The sequence below is a fragment of the Acomys russatus genome, chromosome 32 (genome assembly GCF_903995435.1).
Source record: "Acomys russatus chromosome 32, mAcoRus1.1, whole genome shotgun sequence".
Classification (NCBI taxonomy): Eukaryota; Metazoa; Chordata; class Mammalia; order Rodentia; family Muridae; genus Acomys; species Acomys russatus.
In genome coordinates, this window is record NC_067168.1 from 26152929 (window position 1) to 26180224 (window position 27296).

At 40.5% G+C, this 27296-nt stretch overlaps 1 protein-coding gene across 2 annotated transcripts in view; it reads right to left on the reverse strand.

Annotated features, from left to right (window-relative positions):
• Armc8 (armadillo repeat containing 8) overlaps positions 1-27296 on the reverse strand; it is an 88416-nt gene that overhangs the window by 40333 nt on the left and 20787 nt on the right. For both annotated transcript variants that reach the window (XM_051140714.1, XM_051140713.1), the window contains 10 exons: positions 16547-16618; positions 14989-15131; positions 14628-14725; positions 12302-12394; positions 9875-9955; positions 7958-8033; positions 7771-7861; positions 6002-6062; positions 3295-3495; positions 367-462 (listed from right to left, as the gene is read on the reverse strand). In XM_051140714.1, the coding sequence (XP_050996671.1) occupies positions 367-462; positions 3295-3495; positions 6002-6062; positions 7771-7861; positions 7958-8033; positions 9875-9955; positions 12302-12394; positions 14628-14725; positions 14989-15131; positions 16547-16614 (1008 nt within the window). In that variant the 5' untranslated portion in view covers positions 16615-16618. The remainder of the gene's footprint in view (positions 1-366; positions 463-3294; positions 3496-6001; positions 6063-7770; positions 7862-7957; positions 8034-9874; positions 9956-12301; positions 12395-14627; positions 14726-14988; positions 15132-16546; positions 16619-27296) is intronic.

A 27296-nucleotide genomic window follows, 5' to 3' on the forward strand; every position in this document is an offset into this window, starting at 1 on the left:
AACTTCTCAATGGCATTAGAAGGTATATCAATAAATAACATTTACAGTTCTAGTGTTAGATCTTTCAAGGTGTCTAAAGCTTCACAGTGCTAGAAATGATTTTTATCAGAACACATGCAAAAATGTGCAACATAATGATCCATGTTAATGACACAAAACAGCAGGCCGGTTATTCGTCATTCCAGCATGGCCATGCCACTCTATTTCTAAAAACAAACAACCCCCCAAATCCAGGTCCCATTCATTCTTCAATTCTGCCTTTTGTCACTCTGTCACTGTTAGTGCTCTTCACCACGACTTTCAGGTTGACGTCACTCCCTGCCTGCTGGCTGTCAGGACTGGGGGACGCCCCTCTCCCAGACTCACCTTCTTCCGGATGTCCTCATCATTTGCTCCAAGAGAGGCATAGAGCTTGAATGCAGCCTGGCGGAGCTCATGGGCATGTTTTAAGTCGTGATCAAGCTATAGGAAGTGGGGCAAAGATAAACTCCAAATTAGTCCATAAGTTACATTTTAATAAATTATAATACAATAAAGTAAACAGAAAAATAACTAAGTTTCAGAAAAAGTAGCAACTATTAACATTGGTATTGTCACTAAATGAATTTCCTAGTTACTTTTGCGCTCTGTTTACACTGAGATCTTGCTGTGTCTATGTCAGCATGCCTTGTCTAAAGTGACTACCATAGCTTCTGGCATTGATACAGTAAAAACACAAAACCAAATGGCACGCTGGCCTCTGAGAGACCAGTGCTCCAGATGGCAGTGTCAGTGGCACTGACGCTGGCCTCCATCAGCTCCTAGAAGAGGGGCACAAAGAGAAGGGGCACCTAGACTTGTAGAGGCTATAACTTCAAGTTGAGTAAACTGAATGCTATTACACCAATATTTTTCTAATTTTGGCATTTAAAAAACTTTTAGAGCTAGGAAACCCTCTGTGAAAATCCTCAGCAAACAATATGAGGGTCACTATCACTATCTATTAGGTTTATGTATAGAGTCTTTAAAGAAAATTATTAAAATTAATTACTGGCATGAAGCAATTACTGCTATCTTTAAATATACATAAATGGCTATGGCAGCAATTCTTCCACATACCTATTCTCCTAAAAAACTACCATAAAATTAAAATAGGAACATTTTCTCAGGATACTTAAGCATGAATTATAACGATACAAGACCTATCAATAACATTTTAAAATGTAAGTCATAAATTATTATCTAGATGAACACCTTTTCCTAAACGCCTGTCTTAGGCAAGTTAACTCTTCCTTTAGTTGCAGTATTGTTCAGAATACTATGAAACCCTTGTCTGAAATCACTAAAGCACTAGTGGAATCAGTGACAACCCTCCTGGTGATGGCTTGGTCCTCGGCGTTCTAAGGTAACTGCCACTGGTTTAGGATAACAAAGGTGTGCAGCATCCACATGAGGTAGCTCTCAAGACACTCAGAAGACAGGATCGAAAAGTGCAGGCCCTGATGGCTCACTGAAAGGCTCTGCAATGTCAGCACTTGCTTAGCTTTGAGGTCTAGAAGCTTCATGTCTTAATCTCACAGTCCAGCTGTAACTCATGCCACAAAACACAAACTTGACTGACACATCCTGAAAATCATCCACTATTAGCATAAGAATGTCCTTCAGTGTGTCTAATATCTATACTTTCATAGCTAAGACATTTTTGGATAATCCAACAGCAAAATTAAGAGTTTGCAAATCAAATTTTCACTCATGTTTGTCGTTTGGAGGTCACTTAAAAATTATTCCACTTTTATGATAAAAAATGAAAAGGAAAAAATTCTAAGCAGCAGGAATCATCTCCCACGTGTGAATTAAGTATGTGACATGTGCTTACATATAAAGCTTTTAGAACAGCTTCTTTGGGGTATGTTCATTTTTCTCTTTGCTTTGCTGGGGAGGAAAGCTCAGGGGTTCATAGACCAGGGTCAGGATTCGTTTGTGTATTTCCTGTCAGTAAGATATTTTATCAAATATCCCAGGGAAACAGATGAGGCAATGTGCCCACCACTTCTGCCAGGAAGAGAATGTTACCTTAGGACAGTGGACATGTAATTTTGTTTTATTTTTGTTTTTCGGGGGTTTGTTTGTTTGTTTGTTTTTGAGATAGGGTCTTTTATTATGTAACACAATTTGACAGCAATTTCACTGTCTGTCCTATTTCCTCAGTCTCCTGAGTGTCAGCCTTACTTACATGTGCCATCACATTTGGCTTCTGAGGTGTAACTTTAACACAGGGCAGTGTGTGTGACTAGTGTAAGTGCCACTGACAGGTAGTTTAGCGTCTCAGACAGAGAAGACAAACATATAATTTATCTTCAACATTAGATGACAAACAGGCCACCACTTGCTAGAGGAGTGACTTCAGAAATCAAGACTTGTGAGAGGTGAAGAGAGCAGTCACTCTTGGGAATACCGCCACATTCATAAGCCAGTCCTGACCACAAAGAAAAATCATTATCATTTGCCATGACCTACTTAAATAAAGTTATGCAATAGATTCTCTTAGAGAAATGGATATGGCAAACAGGTTGGGAGGTAGAAAGTCAAAAGAATAGGAGCTGGGCAGTGGTGGCACACACCTTTAATCCCAGCACTTAGCACTCAGGAGGCAGAGGCAGGCAGATTGCTTGAGTTCAAGGCCAGCCTGGTCTACAAAGCCAGTCCAGGACAGCCAAGGCTACACAGAGAGACCCTGTCTCAAAAACAAAACAAAACTCTAAGAAACTTTATTTTCAGAAAAAATAAACATGGCTTGGTCCTTAGTGGTCCCAAGCTGAGGTTAATGGTATGGCATCATTTAACCTCAGACTAAAAGCACACTGCAAAACCAAAATGAGGAAGATAGGAAAAGGGAGTAGAAAAGACTGATGGACAGTAAATAGACCAACTGGGCAGTAAAAAACATACCACCCTTTCCCTAACAGAGAGAGAGAGAGAGAGAGAGAGAGAGAGAGAGAAGCAGCAGCAGCAGAGATGATCCTGTGACTCTGAACTGAATTAGATACTGATGAAGTGTCAACATTCAATGTAGGAACCCCACTATTTTGGAGATTTAGTTAAGGAAGCCAAGAATGTAACTTCTATTCTTGATTTTGTGCTTAGTGAAATAAACATTAAACAAACTGGATAATAACATTAAACAAACTGGATTTTAACAAACTCCCTATGTTAAACAAGATAAGAGATTCCTTTATGTAAATGGGCTCTCATTTAGTTATCAATGTTTCAAAGCTGTGCGGAGTAAGAAAACTTTAAAAGTCCAGAAGAACATACCCTTTTAATGTCAGTGATGGCGCTCACTGAGCTGGGATACTTGAAATAGTCAGCAAGCATGGCAATGAGGTGGTCGGTTATGCTAGCGATTCTCTGGAGCTCAACATCTGGCTCAATCAGATAGGCGAGTGTCTCAGCTCCTTCAACTCTCTCCTCTAGCAATCTTTCCTTACTGCACATTCGAACCAAACAAGGCAAAGTCTGAAAGCAGGGAGATTAATTATTTGCTTTTTGGTAAAGGTAGACGTTTGATGAAGAGCATTTGGTAACTAAATCAATCCAGTGCTATTGCTTGGCAGTCATGTTTGTATGATGTGTTTCCTCAACTGGTTTTTAGAGGAAAAAAAAAGTTTAAATGTGAAAACAGCAAAATTCAGAGCAGATTGTTCTAGCATACTAAGCTCTTAATTATGTTAAAAGAAGCACTAACTTGCCTTCAAACATTATTGGAGAGCCTTATAAAAGACATTTGAGAGATCCTGACAGACAAACCATATCAACAGCTCTGCCCCATCTATGTGCTCACCCTGAAAGAGCCGGCAGTTTAATCAGCAAGGATATCCTTTTTTCTTAGTGATGTGGTTGGGATCACTTTTATTTTTGTTTTAAGAACTAATACTACAGTTACAAAAGCAAAATATAACTTGCCATATTCTTGTCCCTCTCGGATTCCACCAGCTTTAATATGTCAGTGAGCCATATCAATCACAGTTGTTAGGTTTCCCCAACACCGTGCTGGAGTGAGTGTGGTACCCACTAAACCATTTTTATTTCCAAGGTGCTTTAAGCACCTTGACACTACTACCGTCTCTATACTGCGCTCTTAAAACTAACCTGTGTATTTATTATCTCTAAGGCTGGCGACTCCGCTTCAAGGGCTACGTAGAAGAAGACAAGTGTTAATAGTTATAGGAAACTGTCCTGACTACTATAGTCAACTATGCTTCACTACTTATTAGATTTCTGCTCATTTTTTCCCTAAAACTTGGTAAAGCAATGACTTTTATTGGTTACTTAAAGGAGCATAAATGCCTCAACGACAGCTACATTATCCTGCTCTAATTTTACCACAGAAGCCAATTAGTTCAACCTTTACCACTCAGCTGGTAGGCTTCTGAGGGGAAGGTTGCATTCGCTTCCTAACATACCCAATTATTAACATTATTAATCCTATAAATTCATGGGTTATCAAATTTAATGCTCCCAACTGAACCATCTGAAGATAGTATTAGTAAACCCATGTTAATGATGAGAAGGAATACAATAAGGGCGCTGGGTGTGGTGGCGTACGCCTTTAATCCCAGCACACAGGAGGCAGGGCCAGGCAGATCACTGTGAGTTCGAGGCCAGCCTAGTCTATAAAGCGAGTCCAGGACAGCCAAGGCTACACAGAAAAACCCTGTGTCAAAAAACAAAACGAAACAAAAAAAGAATACAATAAGGGCTAGAGAAATAAATACATGAAAGCCTTTAGTAGTCTATGTACAGCTGTTTATCAGGACATCTTAAGTTTTTTGCCAAGGACTAATCAACCTAGTCACTAGTTTATCTAGTTATGTATGATTTCTTGGTGCTTTGTTTTGTTTAGGCTGGGTTTCACTAACTAGTTCAAGATGGCCTCAAGCTTGACTCAGTCTCATAAGTAAACATACTATTCTTTTTTTGTATGTTTGTTTTTCCAGTTTACCCAGTGTAAGCCTGGAACTCACTCTATAGACCAGGCTGACCTGAACTCACAGAGATCTGCCTGTCTCTGCCTCCTGAACGATGGGATTAAAGGTGTGAGCCTCCACTACTCAGCTTAAACATAAATGTTGTTAATGATCCTGGGACTCATCTTTTCAACAATGGTAATACATTTGTTTTGTTCTTTAAAGCAAATAAGACATTGGAATGTGGCTTTTGTTTGTTTTTCCGGATAGGATTTCTCTGAGTAACAGCCCTAGCTCTCCTGGATCTCACTCTGTAGAACAGGCTGGCCTTAAACTCACAGAGATCCTCCTGCCTCTGCCTCCGAGTGCTGGGATTATAGGTGTGCACCACCACTGCCTGGCCGGGATGTGTTTGATACATGTCCACCCTCACAATACTTCTATGAGATAGCTGAGTGAGACCCGCTGCCTCCATTTTCATATCCAGAAACTGGGGTTAGTAAAGTATTCCACACTAGGCGGGAGCAGGCATGCTACACCCAGGCTCCAGTCTCAGGCATGCTTGCTTTGCCTGGCTGTTAGGAGCAGGCATGCTACACCCAGGCTCCAGTCTCTCTCAGGCATGCTTGCTGTGCCTGGCTATTAGGAACGGTCCCTTGCCCAGGCTTGGCGAAGGTCAGGATGCATCTGACCTGGAACACAGATAATAGATAATGACTGTTTTCTGTTATTTACTACTTTTATTATGTTTTTTTATTTCTGGCTGTGGGGGAGATGTATGTCTTTATCTGTGTAATTGGCAAATAGCTCTACTTCATCTAAATTTTATATATTTGTACAATGTTAGACTCTTTAAAAAGAAAAGTTATAACAAAAGAATTTTATTGTGATATTCATATAAATATAAACTCAGTTTTGGCCACATGGTATACCACAGAAAGCATGGTATTTGATAACATTTTATGCAAAGCACCCATACCATAATGCAAGTGTGTAAAAATAAACAAGAATATCAGCATTCATAGTCAACATTTTTAGAGAATGAATTGGCTTACTTTTAATACAATACAGCTGTCATCTGTCCGAATTGCTCCAGCTCTGCACATGTAAGTTAAACTGGAATAAAATGACATAAATTACTCCTGAGGCTTAAAGCATTAAAGAAATACTAAGTGCCTTTAAGAGTTAATGGGGTGAAAACAAAACAGAAAAAAACAAAGAAAACCCATATTCTATTACTTAAGTGATAAGATTCTGACACTCCTCACATGAAATTCAGTTAGCTCAGAAATAAAGAAAACTAATACATATATAAACAGTAGGCTAGCTATTTAAAAAAGTAAAAAGAGCCAGGCGTGGTGGCACATGTCTTTAATCCCAGCACTCGGGAGGCAGAGGCAGGTGGATCAGTGTGAGTTCGAGGCCAGCCTGGCCTACAAAGCGAGTCCAGGACAGCCAGGGCTACACAGAGAAACCCTGTCTTGAAAAACCAAAACAACAACCAACCTCCAAAATAAACGTCCCAGTGAGTGGAATGAGTACACATATTTTTAACGCCAGGTGCTGGGCATAAAGTTAAGTTCTTTTGATTTTCTCTACACCTCCCCTCCCTCTCTCTTTCTTTTCTTTTTTTCCTCCTATATTTTTTAAAGCTTAAAATTTTCCTAACAAAAAGGAAAGACATATTAAAATACAGTGTTAGAAGCTTAAGGGCCTTAGGTAGTACTCCAAGTCTCCAGCAGCGGAACCACAGAGACAGTGCAGCTCCATCAGACATAAGGGCCTGGAGCCCCCAACAGCAGCTCTGCGGCTGGGCAGTGATTCAAGTCTACCAAGAAGCAATTTACTCCATAACTATATCTAGCTTTGAATGAAATTTAATAAAATAAAAATTAAAAAACAAATCAAACAAAATAGGGCCAGTAGGGTGACTCAGTGGGCAGAGGCACTTGCTGGCAAGCCTGACACCCTGAGTTCCGTACTTGGGACCGACATGGCCACATGAAGAGAACTATCTCTGATCAGTTGTCCTCTGACCTCCACATGCTCTCAATGGTACACATATGCACATGTGCACATGCATGCACAACAAAAGGTAAATAAATGAAAGTGATTTTTAAAATTACAATAAAAAGAACATGTGCCTCCAAAGCAGGCAGTAAATATTCAGAAACTAGGTCCTCCAGAAACTTAGTGAGCTTTTCTGTGCTTGAGTTCCTCAGTAAGCTGCGAGCAGGGACTAAAACACACCACACTCAGCTTTTGCAAAAGGCTGTAAACAAACCAGTAGAATTATTACTTAAATTCTAGAGGGCTAAAATTTTTATAGTATTGTCCTCACTGTCAAGCATATTCTATTTTTTGTTTTTAAAAAACTATTTCTGTGAGACCATTAAGGTATTAACAAGAGATAAATACTCAGTTTGAATCTGAGACAAAAAACAAGCAGAGAAACCTATAATACAGAATTCTAAGTTTTCTACTGGAGACTTAAACACAGCATAGAACTCCGTACAGTGCGCAGTCAACATACTAATGTACTGATAATTCAACAAACACGCCAGGCCTCTTCATTTGGAATGAACTGCCCATATCTGATCTACTTATGTTACGTCTCCGTAAAGACAAGGAGAGCACATGGAAGATTTAATAACTTTCTGTCAACAGTTTTAGATGACAGCCTTGATCCTCACACCAGGTATAGAGTCCACGCCCAGTTTAGAAAAGTGTGAGGCAGCGTAGTGAAGCTCCGGCTTCAGACTCGCAACAAGATGAAGATGGCAGCGAGCCAATGGCGTTTCCCCCATGCTGTTTTGACTTTTACCATTTGGCTGATGTGAGCTGCATCTCAATAGGCTTATCCCTCTGTAACATCTTCACAAATATCTGCGGCAGCAATTCCCCATCGACCAAAACTAGAAACAAGACAAAATCAAAGTGTAAGAAAGTCCTCTGAGTCTGTGATGTTCATAAACTCAATCACGTAAGTGCCAGCGAAAGCTCCAGCCTACCATTGACCAGGGTCAGCGACACCTGCGGGTTCTCAAAGGCTAAGACTGAGAAGCACTTCAGTGCCTGCATTCGAACCTGCAAAAACAAATGAAGAAAACAAAACATCTGTTTATTAAAATTGCTTAATTTTTGAAATATGATTTTAATGCTTTAGAATAGAAACTCCTCCTTTTAATAATTATTTAATTCTACTTAAACTATGAGTAAGCAGGAAGCACAACTCTGATGAAGTACTTGCCTGGCTAGCATGCACATGGGCCTACATTCACTCATTAGGACTATGGGAAAAACTAAACGAAAGATGGTCCCACAGCACTAATAATAATAATAGTACGTGCAAATGCAAAGACTATAGCAGAAACGGGTAATTTTTGAAATAATAGAGAGCGAAAAGTGAGAAAATAGCAGTCAAAAATCAACAGAAAAATACCTAATCAAATCTAAGAAAACTTTATATAAAATGTAAGTTTTATAAGGTAGAAGGAAGGAGCTTAATAAAAATTGCTAAGTGCCAATAAATCTAGGGCAAAAAAGATGGGAGACTGAGAAATGAGGAGTTAAAGAAGCTGGAGGACGACACAAACGAAGGGGCAATGAAACTTCCTGAAAAGCGGTGTCTCTTCCTTCTGCGCTTTCAGGAAAGGCTATTTGGAGTACCACCTGGGTCAGGCTACTGGGCAGTAACAGGACAACTGCCAGCACCTGTACAACTGTGTTTAAAAATAGTATGTCTTAAAGATTCTTTCAACGTTTCAAACACGTATACCACGAATTTGATCTTATCTAACCCCTACTATATCTTATTGGCAGCTGATGGCTATTGAGGGGAAATTCACTTTTCTTTATGGATGTGGCCACTGGTAGGTATCTGTGCCCCAGTGCATGCTCCCACACCCATCTGGACATGTCTGGAACTAACTGGACTCAGGGAGGAGGAGGAGCTGCTGCTGCACTACCACTACTACTACTACTACTACTAATAATAATAATAACAACAATAATAACAACAACAACAACAACAACAACAACAACAATAATAATAATAATAATAATAATAATAATAGAAGACATGAAGCTGAGAGACAGGGTGGTGAGTCCCCGTGGGTAGGGCCATGTGCATTCCTATCTTCTAAGCTTTCACCATGACCAATAACCATGCAGTAGACGTCTAAGGTGGAGACTTACCAGTAAGGAAACTAAGTCAATAAAGCAGACCATTGTCACCACGAGCAGATAGAGAGCAAAATTTAGTGCTTCCTTGTTCTGACTAATTTAGTTTTAACAAGACACAGGACAATGTCCCACTATTTCTACAGCCTGATAGCTAGGCAACTGTGAACAGCAAAAGTTTTGACTTGATTTTAATAATGGATTGTAAATATTCCTTATCTATACATAAAAGACAATAAAAAAATTATTAAGCCTGAAAACTTTTGACATCTTAACTCAAAACACAAAACAGAATATCTTCTAGATGTTGATTTGTATGTAAACATATACTGTAGGTTTGTGTCTGTGTAGCTAAAGAAAGGCTCCAAATATAAAAGCCAAAGCCACTGCTCCTATACACTTGGAGGCATCAGTTTAAGCGATGAATTCAGCACTACAAACAGACTATAGAAACCTTAAATAACTATTTCACAAATGAAAATCCGTAACTCATGGCAGAAAACGTCATGAAAGACTAGAAGAGGACAACTTTTCCAAGAGAAGAACATGCAATAGTAACACACGCCCTGTACCACTTTACTGATGGAACAAACACCCTGATGGATGGATGGATGGATGGATGGATGGACGGACGGACGGATGGAAACCTACTCCTCATCACACCTATAGAAGAAGCAATAAAATATGCAGGCTTCTTCTATTGATGAAAATGAAAATAAAATCTGACATAACTTTTTACATCTTACTTTGTAAGAGGGTGAGGTTAATAGGTGAGCAATATTCTGTACTGCCCCATGGTTAAATAAGATTGTTTGATGATCTGGCCCCTGCAAGAAAAGAGAATATAATAACATATTAACAAAAATCATGATTCTGATAAAACCACGCTTACTTAAACTACATTTCCCACAGAACACAGTTCTCAGTTGTGCTATGATTGAACAAACTGGACCTCAAAGCAAGGCAGACAGGTGTGTGTGTGTGTGTGTGTGTGTGTGTGTGTGTGTGTTGCCGTAACTGCCCCATGGCATGTCTATATCTCCCTCCTTACCACTCAAGAATAAAGAATGGAAAAAAATCTAAGTCAGTGGTTCTCAACCTTCTTAGTGCTACAGCCCTTTAACATATCTCCTTATGTTGTGGGGAGCCCCACCCATGAAATTATTTTCCCTGCTTCTTCATAACTGTAATTTTGCTACTGTTATGAATCATGATATAAATATCTGATACGTGAGATAGCTGATATCTGAACCCCAAAGGAGCCACAACCCCCATCCTCTACGTGACTGAGATATATCCTTGTGTACAACCTTAGGTTATAATGATACATGGCCAGAGCTATGCATCCAGGATGGAGTGCAGCATCCTTTATAACTGCTTGATGACAGTCTCAAGGCACAGGCTTTAAGCATATCTTCCTCCCTCCCGGCTCATTTACACACCTGCACACAACTACGGGCACTACCCACTAGGTGCTCACTGTGTGGTGGGCACTGCTGCAAATGCTTTCAATGATCTGACTTGTTTGGAACAGCTTGCTCACTATAAACATGATGATGGAGATGATTACAGGGAGTCAAGTAAAAAACAGGTCTCCTGCCCGGCACAATGGTACACGCCTTTAATCCCAGCACTGGGGAGGCAGAGGCAGGCGGATTGCTATGAGTTCAAGGCCAGCCTGGTCTACAAAGTGAGTCCAAGACAGCCAAGGCTGCACAGAGAGACCCTGTCTCAAAAAAAACAAAAAGAAACAAACAAACAAACAAACCACACACACACACACCAAAACAAAACAAAAAAAAAAAACCAACAACAACAGGTCTCCTACAAATCTGTCTCATTTTGGACTCTCTTGAAACTAAAAAGCTTCTGTACAGCAAAGGAAACTGAACATGTGAAGAGGCAGTCACAGAATAGGAGAAAATCTTTAAAGGCTTACTCAACTGACATTAGATTATACAAAGAACTCAAAACAACTAAACAGTAAGAAAATACTAGTGCAAACCCTGGCAGAGATGAGAACGGAAGACACTTGTACCTCTGCTCCCTCTACTCTGAAGCCAGCCTTTCTGTGACATGAGGGGACCTAACTATGATGTTCTGCTCTTTAAGATACTTCATACTGGGCTGGAGAGACGGCTCAGCTGTTAAAGGCTAGGCTCACAAGCATAAATATTAAGATATTTCATTCCTACTTTTTAAAAAAAGCTGGGCACTGTGGCCTCCACCTATAATCTCTTAGTCTGAAGGCTGAGCAGAAGGGTCATTACTCAGAACCAGCCTAGGCTTTTAAATAAGAGCAGCTGTCAGGTGTGGTAGGGCATACCTTTAGTCCCCGCACTTGGAGGTGGAGGCTGGCAGAGTTTGAGGCCAGTCTGTCTTCATAGTGAGTTTTAAGACAAACATCAACAAAAACCAGAATAGACCAAACAAACTATAAATAAGCAATGCATGTGTGTGTTTTATCCCATTTTATACAAAGGGTAGAGCATTAAATACACTGTTCTAATCCTTCAAATTCTCTTCACAATGTATCTTAGAGATCATATCAGCACATGAGCTTTCTCAGTTGTCCTGTCCCATGGGACAATTAGATGAATGCTCCATAATTATTTTAGATTTCTCAGTCTCTTGATTTTTCTCTAAGGTCCAAATCTGTCTCTCAAAATTCATACTAAAAAAAGGACACACTTTTAATCCCAGCACTTGGGACTATTGCACAGGCAGGCAGATCTCTGAGTTCCAGGACAGCCTGGTCTACAGAGCTAGTTCCAGGACAGCCAGGGCTACACTGAGAGACCCTGTCTCAAAATAGGCAAAAAAAAAAAAAAAAAAAAAAAAAGGAGCCTTTGAAAGCACAGAAATTGGAGCTTTCTGACACTAAGCACATGGAGGGCTGTGGAGGGCGGAGCAAGGAGCCACTGCTCTGCACTCTTCCCACACTGCCCTCAGCACTTCCTTTAAGTGAATAGATTAAAGCCCTCAATAAGGACACAAACAGTATGCTCAAGTCAATAAAACCTACACACTGCTCAGAGATGGCAAACAGCACTCACCCCAGTATCACACTCACAGCAGAGAGCAAGCCAGAGTGTGTGTCAGGCTTCAACAAGCAGCTCTTTGTTACAAGAGGACAGACAGGTTTACAGTGAGAACGTTTCTCTAGCTCTTACTTTGCAACAGTGTGAGAAGATCTGGCAGATATACTCCTGGGTGTAGCGGGACCTGCTCAGCAGCGCCATGAGGTGCGGGATCACCGTGGCATCCTGGATGGAAGGGAAGGAGCCAACAGCAACATGGAACTTAGGCCTTAAGCATATACATGACAGTCTTTCTACAAGCAAGTACACAGCAAAGCCTCTTATCTTAATGGCATTAAATCAAGTCTCTTTAAAGAACAACAAAATAAAAGCATCATGGCCATCAGAATTGTTCAAGCACAGGATATGGAAAGATGTTTTCGTAGTCATTCTTGCAAATAAAATACATAAGAAGAAACTTAACTTCTCTCTCAAAAGTAACCAAGGTTCTCACTATAAAACAGCAGCATTGCAAAGAGTAGGGAAAAAAATCAACTCTGAAATTAAATGTGATGGGGTGACATATTAGCACAAATACTGTTACACAGTTTATACGGAAGAAGTACCATATAAAACAGTTTAGGTCTTGGGATGTTATGGTAAGCACCAGTAGCAACCATAATGCCAGTTAGCTGCTTTCAATGTACCCAGGACAGGACATTTCACATAAAGCCCACTAGTGGGCTGGAGCAATGGCTCTGTGGGTAAAGTACCTGCTATCCAAGCAGCCATGCAAGCACAAGAACCAGGAGTTCAGATTCCCAGGACCCACAGAAGAGCCAGGGAGCACAGCAACCCACCAGCAATTCCACCATAGGAATAGAGAGAGTGAGCTCCAAAGCAGGCCAGCTGGCTTGACTAGCTCAAGTCTACAGGCTCTGGGTTCAATCTGTATGGTGGACAGCAACTGAGGAAAACACCCAATGTCAACTTCTGGCCTCAAGTGTGCAAGGACACCAATGCAAGTATGTGCACACCACAGGACCATATATACGAAAGTATACACACATTCATGCACAGCACTCACACACATACATACACATAAGAATATTTTATAGGCCATTGTTTTGCTCACTTGGTGGCAGAGGAAAGGAGAATTCTGCTGCCAAGCTGTCCAAGATCTTCCATTTGTAATGCAAAGCAGTTACATGCCTGGATCAATGTTAAACACCTATAATCCCAGCACTGGGGAAAACAGAGGCCGGCAGATCTCTGTGAGTTTGAGGCCAGCCTAGTCTACAAAATGAGTCTAGGACATCCAAGGCTACACAAAGAAATTCTGTCTCTGAAAAATGAAAACTAAAACAACCAACCAAAAAGCAATTACAAACTGAAGTGGGATTCTTAGACTGAGCCAGATAGAAAAGAAAACTTGGCTCAAGCTTTTTAGTGAAGGTGGACCACGTTCCAAAGCCATGCTTATGTCCAAAGGATGCTTGCTCTCAATGACTAAGTCTGACTCTGCAAGTCTGGGGAAGACCTAAAAGTCTGCAACCTAACAAATTTCCCCAAGAAACTATGCTGGTCTACAGAGAGAAACAGAAGGTGAGGGGGAAAGGGCGGCCGAGCCACGCAAGGGCTAAGTAGGAAAAGAGAAGGCTGTAATTCCCTGAAAGTGGAGTCCCTGCCCCTTGTTTACACGTTAGTGTGACTCTCTGTGCTGTCACAAGTAGTAAAAAACAAAACCAAACCTAAGACCTCAAAAAAGCCAGAAAAATCCAAAAGGCTGAGAATGAGTGGAGGGAAAGGGGGCTGACCAGCTTCCAAGACTCCGCTCCCTCCTAATCCACTTCCTGTCTTTCCTCTGCTGCTCTCTGATTCACTAGTTTCTTCCAACAACCCCTAGCCCGGTTCCTCATGTGTGCCCCTCTCTGTCAACTGAATTTCTGTACCTATAGTCCATACATGATAGAAAGAACAAGGAAGTTACATAACCGCCCCCAGTTACCTGTCAGAAAAGTTAGATTCCCAAATACAAACCTCCCCTTACTCGCTGTACTTTCTGAATTTAGTGCCTGAGTGGCTTCCCAGCCGACACTACAGTCCAGTCAGCTAGTCCACTAAACAATTCTGTGGCTGCCCACACCCCACCCACTGCCCTGACATCTAACACTTTTAAATTCTCTACTGTCTCTATGGTATAAAATTACCAAGGCATAAAATTGAAATGCTTCATAATTTAGAAAAACATACTCCCTTAATTTATAATCACCACGCAGAAATAAGCCTTGAAAAACAGTTTGCAAGTCCTCAAAGCGTGTAACTGTCACTCACCCATTTACAAAGTCTACAACATTTAATATTCCAAGTAAGCAGAACATCAAATACTTGCCGAGACTTCTACATCTAACAGTTATGGTGAATTAGGGCAAATTAGAAACACACTGACAAACAAGTTTATCTTGATCCCCAAACTCACTGTATACAACAGCTCCTCTGGAGTGACAGGGCTGGTGAAGATTGTCCGTAGGCATCGGAGGCAAGCTTCAATGAACTTCAGGTCTGGGGATAGTAGTCCTAGTAAAAGAAATTACATATGAAACACGCTTGATCGACTGATTTTTTTTTTTTTTAAGGTATGGTTTCTCTGTGTAGTCCTGGCTATCCTGGAACTCATTCTGTAGACCAGGATGGCCTTGAGCTCACAAAGATCCACCTGTCTCTGCCTCCCAAGTGATGGGATTAAAGGTGTGTGCTATCACTTCCGAGAATAAGACACCGCTTTCATGCACAAGTTAAAACCCTGTAAACAGAGTATGCAGAAGCTGCTCCCCACACACCTTGCAGTAAAGCAGGGATGATGTGGCAGTCCAGCAGAGACTTGACATTGTTCTCCGTGCCCATTGCAAGACTCCCCAGCACCACTGCACATTCAGTTTTCAGCTCTGTGCTTGAGGCTTCTTGTTGAAGCAAATACAACAACCTAAAAAATAAGGGGACTTGGTAAACAGACTGTAAAACAAAGAGTAATTAATGTAACAAAGTAGTATAATAAAAGCAGTGTGGGAAATAGATCCCACATAATAAAAATATGGTGGACACAGCAAAGGCTAGAGTTGTAGAGCACACTCCCAACTGACCATTTACAACATAGCTCCTGCAGCCAATGCTCAGGGATCACTGCAGAAGAGCAGGCAGAAAGACTGTAAGAGGCAGAGTGACAGGGAAGTTGCTGTAAGATTGTGTTTCCTAGGAATGTCAGAAGCTGCACCAGAAAGTCTCACCACATGACTAAACACAGAGGACACCAACAGATATGCTAACATGGACAGGGAAAACCTCACAAGGCCCCAGCCCTACATAAAGAAGAACAGGCAACTAAGGAATGCTGCCAACAGGACAGAGGCTTCTCCAAAGAAAAGCATGCTAACCAGTTATCCAGTATAGATTGGTCAGGCCTGAAAACATGCATACAAGTAACAATATACAGGGTGAACTTACACATTTAGGAATGAATATGTGTGCACATACGCATGCATGTACCTGTGCACACTGACAACTAATAAAAAGAGAGGCGAGGGCATGAATTTTAAAGAGAAAGGAAGTGGAGCGAGAGGGAAGATTTGGAGAGATGAAAAATAAGCAAAAATAGTATAATATTATAATCTCAAAAAAGTGAAAAAATAAATAAAAATATGGTTATCTGAACTTACTTGATTTTTTTGAGTATTTATTTATATCATCCACTAATTCAATGAGAAAACATTGAGAGACGGGAAAAAGAAAAAGAAAAAAAAACTAAAAGATTGTCTTACTTTGTACAAATAAGTATCTCAGTTTAACAAAGTATAAATCTGAAAGTTGTAAGCAAGTAGTTCTGTAGAAACCGCACCATCCCCATGCTACCCACTTCTTGGTGGGTCCCTTCAGGATATGAAGACTCCCAATGCCGAGTTCTATTGAATCTTAAATGCAAAGTAGACATGGACCCTGAATTCAGAGTAGCAGGACTAAGAGGGCCTCTTACTAATTTTCTTAACGAAAATGTTCAGAGTCCTTGTGAAGTGCTTTGTGAATGAGAAGCTTTCTTCTCTCTAATCATCCCATGCCAGTTTGAGCCAGCTTGCCAAAGAGCTACTCTCAAGTCCTCAACCTCCACCACTTACGGCCATATCCCTTATTCTATGAGCCCTGATGTCCCATGCATGCATGCACGTGCACGCATTTATGTATATATGTTTCCTTAGAAATGGTGACTGTACTTTAAGGCATTTATTTAAAAACAAATTTATTTTAAAAAACGAGAAAGAATATGATAAGTGAAGAGGATCTTATATTTGAGGAAGGACATAGGAAACTTGGCAAGAATGGGAAAAAGTAAGTTAGACACAAGCATACCTTGGAACAGCTCCTAAAACGATAAGGTTGGCCTTCTGTTTATTGTTTCCAATTACAGCATTTTTCATATCTCTGAATACAGGGGAAGAAAGCAGAACAAACAAGTGAGTTGAGACGTCATAGGAAAGTACCAAAGACTAACTCATTCCACTTTATCGTACAACGCCCTGAGAAAGCAAGTACAGAGACTAGTAAAACACCCCAAGGCCACACTCCTGCCAGCCAGGCTGCTCAAGAGAAGGAAGAGACAGGTACTAACTGGCTGTGGGCCTGTACAACAGCAAGCACAGCTCTGGGAGTGGGCGACAACCCACCAGCCGATGGAACCTTCCTGACTCTGTAGCAAGTACCACTATGTTCCACCTCCCACCTGACCTTAGAAGCACGGCTCCTCTATTTGTGCTCAACAAGCTTTCTGGGGATTCACACTCACTCTCATATATTCCCTATATTCTCATATACCCACTCACATTCAACACCCCAAAGTGTGTGTGTGTGTGTTTGTTTAATATATTTGCCAGTTTTTATTCTAGCCATACAAAGCAGAGTTCTTCAAAAATAAAATTACATTCTGAATTAAGAGTACCTCTATAAATGTCTATTCAGTTTACAAATTCATGAATGGCCCCAAAGATTTGTAGAAAAAATTAAATAAGGCAAAACAAACTCAAAATTACCAGTAAAGTATTGTTAAAATACCTGTCCTAACTGGTAAGAACTGTCTGCTACTGAACACAGAGGGCTATGTTTCCACACAGCAATAAGGTGGAGAGGGAGCACTACTGCACCCAAGGGCACCTCAGACATGTGAAAGGATGTCCAAGGAGACTTCCAAGGTTAGTTTTATTTTTTGAGACAAAATTTCTCTGGCTGTCCTGGACTCACTGTATAGATCAGGCTGGCCTTGAACTCACATTGATCTGCCTGCCTCTACCTCCCGAGTACTGGGATTAAAAGTGTGCGCCACCAAGCCTGGCAAATGTGTAGCCCAGATGCAACCCTCCTGCCTCCGCCGCTTTCAGCAAATCCTACCAGCATGAGCCACCACATCCGGCTTCCAGTGTTAGTTTTACAAACAAATGGAAAACCCTTTTTTGTACAAACTTAAAGCAAATGGCATGGGAACAGGAGGGATTAGGTCGGGGGAGGATAGAGGGAGAGTACGGAGAGAGACAATTGGAATAGCGGGCAGAGGCATGGCTGAGATGAGCTAGACACCTAGAGCAATGGAAACTCCCAGGCATCTATGAGGGAGACCCTGGCTAAGACTCCTAGCAATGGATATGGAGTCTGAACTGGCCATCTCCTGTAACCAGACAAGACTTTCAATGGAGGGATTGGGACACCAACCCAGCCACAAACATTCAATCTACAGTATGCCCTTCTACAAGATGTTCTGGGGCAAAGATGAAACAGAAATTGAGGGAGTGGCCAACCAATGACTGGTCCAGCTTAAGACCTACGCCATGAAAGAGAAGAGCCCACCCTTGATACTGCTAATGATCTCCTGCTATACTTGTAGACAGAAGCCTGGCATAACAGTCATCAGAGAGGCTTTACCAACAACTAATGGAAACAGGACACCACAAGACCTACAGAATCAACTAACCTGGGCCCACAGGGACTCACAGAGACTGAACCGCCAACCAGAGAACATGCATGGGACAGACCTAGGCCCCCTGCACATATGTGACAGTCTACATGTGGACTCCTAACAGCAGGAGCAGGAGCTCTGACTGGGCTGCCTGCTTTTGGGCCCCTTTCCCCTTCCTGGGCTGCCTAATCTAGCCTAATAAAAGAAGATGCGCCCAGTCTTATTGCAATGTGATATGCCAGGGCTAGTTGAAATTCATGGGAGGCTTCCCCTTTTCTGAAGAGAAAGGAAGGAGGAATGCATGGGGGTGGGGTGGGGAGGAAGTACTGAGAGAAGAGAAAGGGCTGATACAAGAGGAAGGATGGGAAATTTCAGTAGATATAAAGTTAAGTTAATTAATTAAAAATAAAAAAGCAAATGTTATTTTTCCTGTGGTATGTATGTCATATAAATAAAAATTTGTTTTTGCTTTCATTAAATGTTAAACATTTTAGGCTGGAGAGGTGGCTCAGAGGTTAAGAACACTGACTACTCTTCCAAAAGTCCTGAGTTCAATTACCATCAACCACATGGTGGCTCACAACCATCTATAATGTGATCTGATGCCCTCTTCTGGCCTGCAGGTGTACATGCAGGTAGAGCACTATATACATAATAATAAATCAATCTTTTTTTTTTTTTTTTTTTTTTAAAGAAAGTTAAACATTTTGGAAAATGAAAACCAGTTTATCAAAAATCACTGTATTTGAATCATCAACACCACACAGCTGTTTCAGGAGACTCTGGCAGTTCTCAAAACCAACTACCTCAGAAGGCTTCTAATGTAGTCAGACCTAAGCATTTACATATCAGAACACTATAGATCATCTGATCTCTATAAGCAGGAAAGCATTACTTTTCTTCTGGGGATTAGGTGTACTAAGTAAGTGTTGTTACTCTAAACCTAAAACACTGCAGGATAGTATAACAGTGTTACCAAATAATAAGGGGAAATTAGATCAGGGAGTATTAAGATTACTGTCAGGTGGCACTCAGGTTTTAGCTTACCCATTTCTTTTGTATCCCAAAATATGCTTTCCCCAAACATTTTTGTTTCTCCCTGTTTTAAACAGCAGGGGTCTATAATATGTAAGAATATTTTGCCATCTTGAAAGTTACAATTTGCCAGGCACAGTGGTATATACCTGTAAAATCCCAGCACTAGGGGAGGCAGAAGCAGGCAGATCTCTGTGAGTTCAAGGCCAGCCTGTTCTACAAAGTGAGTCCAGAACAGCCAAAGCTACATGGAGAAACCTGTCTCAGGGCGGGGGCCAGAGAAAGTTACACTCTTAGAAAAAAATGCAGAGTTAGCAAAGCACGATCTGGTAGGAAAACAGGGGGATGCAAGTAAAAAACAAAAAACCCAACTCAACAAATGAACACATATTTCCAACACCAAGCACATTTACTGGCTGGGAGCATGGCTCTATGACAAAGAGCTTGCCTAAGATGCTCAAGGCCCTGGGTTCAATCCTCAGCACCTAATTAAGATACACAACAAGTGTTAACTGAGCCTCTTCTATAATTATCTTCTTCAATTATCACAGAGGAATCCTGGTATGTTTATAGAGATGTGCTGAAAGCTGACATCATCACACATTTATGTATTGAGGCAAACACTGAAACTTCAGGCTTTTCTATTAGCTCAATATCTGAGGGTAGGTCTTTCAAGACTGATCTAACCCTCCCTATAAATGTTCCCTCAGATCTTCTGGATTATTTAAAATAGATAGTTAACTATTCATTATGAGATTATTAGGCTGAATAAGACTTATTAAGTTTTTTTTTAATGAAGTTCTGATATGCAATTATACAACAGTAAAATACCAAGACCTCAGTAAAGAACAGTAGTGAGACTGTACGTCTTGGGACCTACTTCCGTGCTTAAGCCTACTGCTTTCTTCTTAGAGACACAATTCTAACCTGGCAGTTGGTCACGCACTTTCATTATCTCCCATTCTTGGTGTTTTCTCCGCCTGTGCTAAGTGCAGCCAGCACACCTGTGCCACAAGCGCCTGCTGTGTCTTTGGTTCTCTACTACAAAATTCTCAACCCTGTTCCTCAGTTTCCCCTTCATCTTTCCTAAACTAAGCAGAAGTTAGATGTCTGTCCCTGCAGTAATTTGTGGGCCCATTCTAAACACCCTGAAGTAAAGTGGGTTATAGACAAAAGACACACATGCTCGCTTGCACGCACAGATGCCCTGCCAAAACCATTGTTATCTTATAGTTCGAATCAATGTCTTTAAAAAAAATGCTTTGGCTCCAGTAAGTAAATATACTCCTGTTACATAGGTATGTTGACAGCCAGCAAATTAAATATATTCAGTGGTTACTCTTAACGGCCTGGAAAGTCGTTTTCATGACACTGTTAAAACAAAAAGAGATAACAGTCACATTTAGGAACAGTAGAATCTGTCAGTCTACCTGTCATCAACAAATCATTTCTTTCCTCAATCTTCTGGCCTAAGATTGATGTCAATGTCACTCCCCACAGGATGACCTGACAGCTCCAGTTTTAGGTAGGTTTCCCTCTGTGAGCCTTTAATTGCAGCACAGGCATCACTTTGTTAGGATATAAATCCATTCCCTTTCCGGGCAAGAATGTAAGCCTGACAGAGATGTCACTATATGGATTATTACTTACAATAATTCTTTAAAATGTACTCCAGAGGAGCACTTTTATAAAAAGTAAACGCAGTGAAGACATCAGTATAACAAAATCAAATAAGATTAATCTATCTGTTTATCTCTCTGTCTGTCTGTCTGTTTATCCAGGCATCCATCCCATCTCTGTTTAAGGTTTACACAGTACTCCAGAGTGCTACTACTCTATTTCATCTTCATGGCAGCCTTGGTAAGATCAGCCCTGTTTCACATGAGAAAGCTGCAGCTCAGGCTCGTGTGCTTGCTTGATTTTGAGAACTCCATATTAAGTGGGAGATCCAAGTATGTCACCAGGCTTAGAGTTTATACCTGTTATTCCAGCACTGAGGAGGCTGAGACAGGAGGATCATGAGTTTAATTCCAGACAGCCTGGACTACTCAGGGAGACCCTGGTTCAAAAACCCAAAACTAAAACAAAAGAACTAATTCTGTCTTCTATGGCAGATGATTTTTTTCCCATTTCCTTCTACACATAAAGCCTATATAGCAACCCGATGAGAAAGAAAAATGAATTCGGTATCTTTCATTTTTCTATGTCTGTATACAAATAAAAGCATTTTTAACTTTCAGTTAGACATCCTCTTCCCAGGACATCAGGAGAACACAATCTCTTGCCTATCTTGTTTATTGATGCTAGGGAGAAAGGCAGGCATGATTTCCGTTCTTCTGAAAGTCACCAGTTAGCTGATGAACTCAGCACTGTACTAGGAGTTGCAAAGGCTACAAAACATCACACAATAGGATGCCTAGTCTGAAGAGTTACAATCTATATGGAGAGACAAAATATTACTAACAGTGTAAGGCCAGCCAAATGAGAAATGTAGTATTTATAATAAAGGCTTAAAAATATATTTTTATATCTTATAGGTTTAAAAGATTTTTGAGGCAATGGGAGGGTAAGTTGAACTGTAGGAAATGGTCAGACCTGGGTCAGTAGATCGCGAGAGAGAAAGAACAGCCTATTCACAGGTGAGGCTGAATGTGAAAACAGTAACTTCTAGGAGCACATACAAGGAACCTCAACTGGAAAAAGAAGGTACCATTTAGGGTGGCAAGAAACAAAAGTGACAGGGAGAAGAGAGTCTAGAGGAGAGGCCTGGGGATGGATATGTGTTTTATCACAGAAGTGGCATGAAGAGAGCAGAGCCTAAGGAATATCAGCGGAATGTGGCCAGGTTGGTACGCTGCCAAGCCTGAAGTCAGGAGGGGCAGCTAAGTGTGTGATGCTGGTCATCACCGTGGTTCTCTGCAATCAGATCAAAGGAGACGGACTGTGTCTGGAGTTACCTGACTCCACTGGCCTTCTGAATCCTCTAGACAGAAGCTACACTCAGCATTACAGACACTCACAGCATGGTGCTCAGGCACTTAGCAGGTTCTCAAACTCTTTCATGTTTAGGGACAATAAAACATAGGAAGCCTGGAGAAGAAATCCCTCAAATCAAAGTTCTCCTCTGACTTTAGACACTAAAGCAAAGCCAAAATAACACACCTATGTATGGGTTGGGGGTGATCAAGATACGTGTTTACATGCATGAAATTGTCAAAAATAAATATTAAAAAACAAAACAAAAACAGAAGAACACTCAGGAAGAAAGATTTAAACCTATGTCTTAGAGATAGCCCATTTGGGGAGCTGGAGGAATTGATATTAAAACTACAAATGCACCTTAATGCACTTGTCAGGTAAAGAGCTCAGCAAGTCACAATCTGCACACCAGTGAATGGCTTTAGGACACACAGTTTTATATGGAGATTGAATGTTCTACTTCACTTCCCTTTACTTTGCTCTGAAAGAGATTAGAAACAAAGGGCCAAATATTAAATGCAATGTACAAGGCCTAACAAGCATACATTTAATTTAGAGCATAGAGGAAAAAATAAACAGTACACTTTGCTGTTAAAATAGTGGCAAAAAAGACAGAAAAAAAAAAAAAAAAGAGTTGGAATCTAGACCCACTGAAGACACAAGGTTTTAATCAGGAATAAGCCTATATTTATTTCTAAATAGTCAAAGTATAAAGTTGAGCTTAAAACCTATCATCCCTAAAAATAAAATAACATAAGGCTATAGACTAGCGACACCAGTTCATTCTAAGCCAGTGGTATTTCTCGATTACCTGAGGCAGCTCTTATTTAGAAGAAAATACTATTTTAGTCATTTTTGTTCTAAATGGTAAGAAATCAGTGAATAATATGTTAGGCACTAAAAACTACAATCTGAGTATAAGGTTAGGCCCACTTATGAACTCTTATTAGCAAAGACAATAAGTTGTAAATTAAGGAGGAAAAATATCCCACATATCTGTGAGTGGCTAAAAATAAAGCAACATCTTCAAAAAAGAAGGCACTATAATAAGACATCTTATTGAATCATCCAAGTATGCTGAGCTTTCCATTCCTAAGCCTGCTAGAGAATGAGATACACAGACTCACATCCCATTAAACATGATTTCTATTTCAGATTAACGACTAGCCATTCGTCAGCTGCTTCAGTAACTAGACCTCAGGGCTAGGGAGAGCGCGTAACTAGGACCAGCCTCCAGCACCTACAAGAGATTTTTAAATGAGCTCCATTATGATTTATTACTTATAAGTTTGAATTAGGAATCATTTTTCCTCCCCGTTCTGGGATCTAACCTGGGCCCTGTGTATGCTAAGCAAGTCTCCTCTAGCACCAAGCTGCATCCTTGGGCTAAAGCAGCAAACATTGCAAAGGAAATTGGCTCAAGCCAACTTAAACACTTACTGTACTCCTACCACATGTACGATAAGAACAGGCCTGAAAACTGTTGTGAATTTGGCTCAGTCTTATAAATTACTCTGTGAGGCAGATAATTAAACATAATTTCAGCTACTTACATAAAATTAAAATATTTTAAAGTAAATACTTAATTTTTCTATAGCATCTTAGAGTTTCTTAATAGCAAACAAATATTCTTTTTAGAATATTTTTATTTATTGATAATTTTATACATGTACACAATGTATCTTGACTAAATCTACCCTTAATGAATGATTTTTTTTTTTTTTTTTTTTTGAGACAGGGTTTCTCTGCGTAGCCTTGGCTGTCCTGGACTCACTTTGTAGACCAGGATGGCCTTGAACTCACAGTGATTGCTTGTCTCTGCCTCCCAAGTGCTGGGATTAAAGGTGTGTGCCACCATGCCCGGCCTTAATGAATGATTTTGCAAATTAAATACTGCCTCTGAAATTAGACTATTTGCTGGATTTAACTCTGTTCTAACAACATGACTATAAATCACCTTATTTTCTCCAAAACACGAAGTATACAACTTAATAAATAATTGTTCAACAAATTTCCAACATTTTGAGGAATATTCATATTTTAGACCTAAGCATTCCAAAAGAACATCAAAGAATGTGTTAGAACATTACAAAATAATGTGGCAGCAAATAGGTGCCTCGTACATATGAAAAGATGTGTTATATATAAGCAAATACATAGCAGGCCTTCAAAGTCAGCATCACACATACACGCATAGAAAGAGGTGTTTTATAGCAGGAAGCCAATGTCGAGCTGAGCTAATGAACTATGGCCATAACTCCCAGGCTGCTTCATTTTAGAGCACTACTGTTAAAATTCAGGACTGCCCTGTCACAGCACTGCTCTATTATGCTGGTTTTTTATACATATTGACTGACAGGGAACCTGACTATATCAAAAGCAGAGATATATCATTTTCTGGAATCAGAAAACAGTCATCATTGCCAAAAACCACGTCATCTCAGCAGCACATTAAACCCTTTATAAAGCACTTTAGAACCTGGTTCTTGGTGAGAGCCTCACAGTTCACACCATGGCAATGACTGTGCTGGGAGTGGCTGGAGGGACATAGGCTAGCTTTGGTTAGACTCCGCTTTGAAACTGTAGAGCCAGCTGTGTTCGTTCATGTCACCTTTGCCTCTTAACCCAGGGATATAAATGCACGGTCACAAGGGAGCATCAGCTGATCTTTCAAAGGATCGCTAAAATAAAAACCAGACCAGGAACCTAGTTCAGATGTTACTGAACACATGGCATATGGTGGACAGGGAGGGGGGCTTTAAGGAGTTTGATTCACGATGGACAAAAAATTTTAACACTTCAACTATGAGATTTAAGATAGTTGAACCGATACCACAACAAGGTTGCCAAAAACTGTACTGTACCCATCTTTTGGTATTTGCTGCTGTTGTTTTGAGGCAGGGTATCACATAATCCAGGCTGGCCTTGAACTTGCTATGCAGCCAAAGCTGGCCTCCAACTCAAGTTCCTCCTGCCTCTGGCCCCTGTGTGCCAGAATTATGGGTGTAATGTTCCATCTCTCTGCGTCTAAGTCACATACAGATCTCCATACTAGAGAAAGCTCAGCATTCACACAGCATCATCTGTCTACTAAGCCTACCCCCCCTTTTGTAACGGCAAAGTCTACTACACTTCATGAGTCCCACCCCTACCTGCACACAACTCAGGCCACACCTATCTCCTATTCAGTTATGCACATAAAACTGCGCTGCTCCTCCTCCTCCTCCTCTCCCACCTGCAGACCCCCCTCACACACACATCCTCCCCCCAACCCCCCCCACACACACACACACAGATCCACCTGCCTCTGCCTCTGAGTACTGGGATTACAGGCATGTGTCACCGTGCCCAGATGAAACTTTGCTCTTTTAGGAAAAAACCAGGATTGGATTTTGTATGTAAGCCTTTGATATAGAACAATCATACAAGTTTACACTGAATGTTATACTAGCAACAAAAAGTTACATTAGATTAACTGCTTCTTAATACAGTTTTCCCAAAAAGGTTGCGTTCACCAAGGAGGTGACTTGCTTCTGCATGCTCTGGGTTATCCATAGGCAGCTTTCTATGCTTATGGTTATGTCAAAAGTTACACGCTACAATGAAAACTCACTGCTTACCTTTAATTTCTTCCATTTTGATTTTCCTGATAGTATGTTATTTATTTTCATAATCTTTTGTGAGAAAAAAAAACTTAATTTAATGTGTCTAGAAAAACAAAACTCTGGTTGGCTTGTAGACTAAACCATAGTTCTTCTGAATTCTTTTATGTTCCTCCATTTGCACATTTTAGATCTGCAACTTTTACTTGTTTGTCTATTCCTCCCTAAGCAGCAGGCTATCTTTGGTCGGTTATGATTTATAAGAAAATGTGTATAAAAAGGAAAAATTAGGTGCACCTTTTTCTTAAAAATCATAGTGGTCCCCTTTTTCATTTATCGATACTGTACTGAACAATTATACTTAAAAATAAATTAGATATTAAAAATATAGTTCACTTTTTACTCTATAATTTGTTATAATTGTCAGACAGTGACATTGTTCAGGATGTAATTCAGGAAACACAAATATTTGTATGTAAAGAAAAAAGCTTTATGAAAACCATAGTCGCTATGCCTCTGGAAAGCTAGTCCACTCTGACAGAGAAGGGAGCGATGGTCACTGGACATAAGTAGCTATCACACCAGCACTTGCACTCTCTTGTCTGATTCAAGCACTCCAGCTCCTCTCCTCTTCAGTTCAGACTGTATTACTTTTGATTTTCTTTTTTAAAAGATTAATTAATTAATGTTCTGTCTGCATGCACACCTTTACACCAGAAGAGGGCACCAGATATCATTGTAGATGGTTGTGAGCCACCATGTGGTTGCTGGGAACTGAACTCAGGACCTTTGGAAGAGCAGACAGTGCTCTTAACCTCTGATCCATCTCTCTAGCCCCCTATTTCTGTTTTTTTTTTTTTTTTTTTTTACTTTTTTTCCTTTCTGTTTTCTGAACAGATTCAAATCTTTTTTTTTCTTTTTCTTTTTTCATCAGTTGAAGAAAAGTTTTTTTAGGGGTGAGGAAACACATATGTGCAGCAAATAGACGGAGAGAAAGAACTCTACAACGCAGAGGAGACTTGGGAACTCAAAGCCTCTTCCTATTGTTTTTAAAGTTATCTTAAGCTTGGCCAATAATAACTGGCCACTTAAAGATAACTGGTAGTATCCATAACAGGCACTGAATTTTATATTTCTGAATTACTTCTCACAACAACCTGGCAGTACAGGTGGGTATTGTCTCTGTAAGATGACAAAATAAAGATTCAAGGAAATTGAGTAATTGGCGCAATCACACAGCTAGGAAAGGACCCCAGCATGCAATGTCACAGGTAGGGATTTAACCTACTGTTGGCTAACTCCAGCGCCCATGCTCAATCCAGGGCTTCACATAAACAGCTTCCCTCTGTCTGCCCATCCTGACAGCTAGCCATGTCTGAGACCTGACACTTCTCAAGGGACACTAAGGCTACCTGACACATCATAACTACTCTGCTTCGTCACACTTCAGTGTTCCTCCTGTCCCTTCATCTCTGACTCTTGAATTTTCTCACTTGTCAACTTTTAGAAAGCTATAGTGGTCTCTGAAGGTGACAAGCGG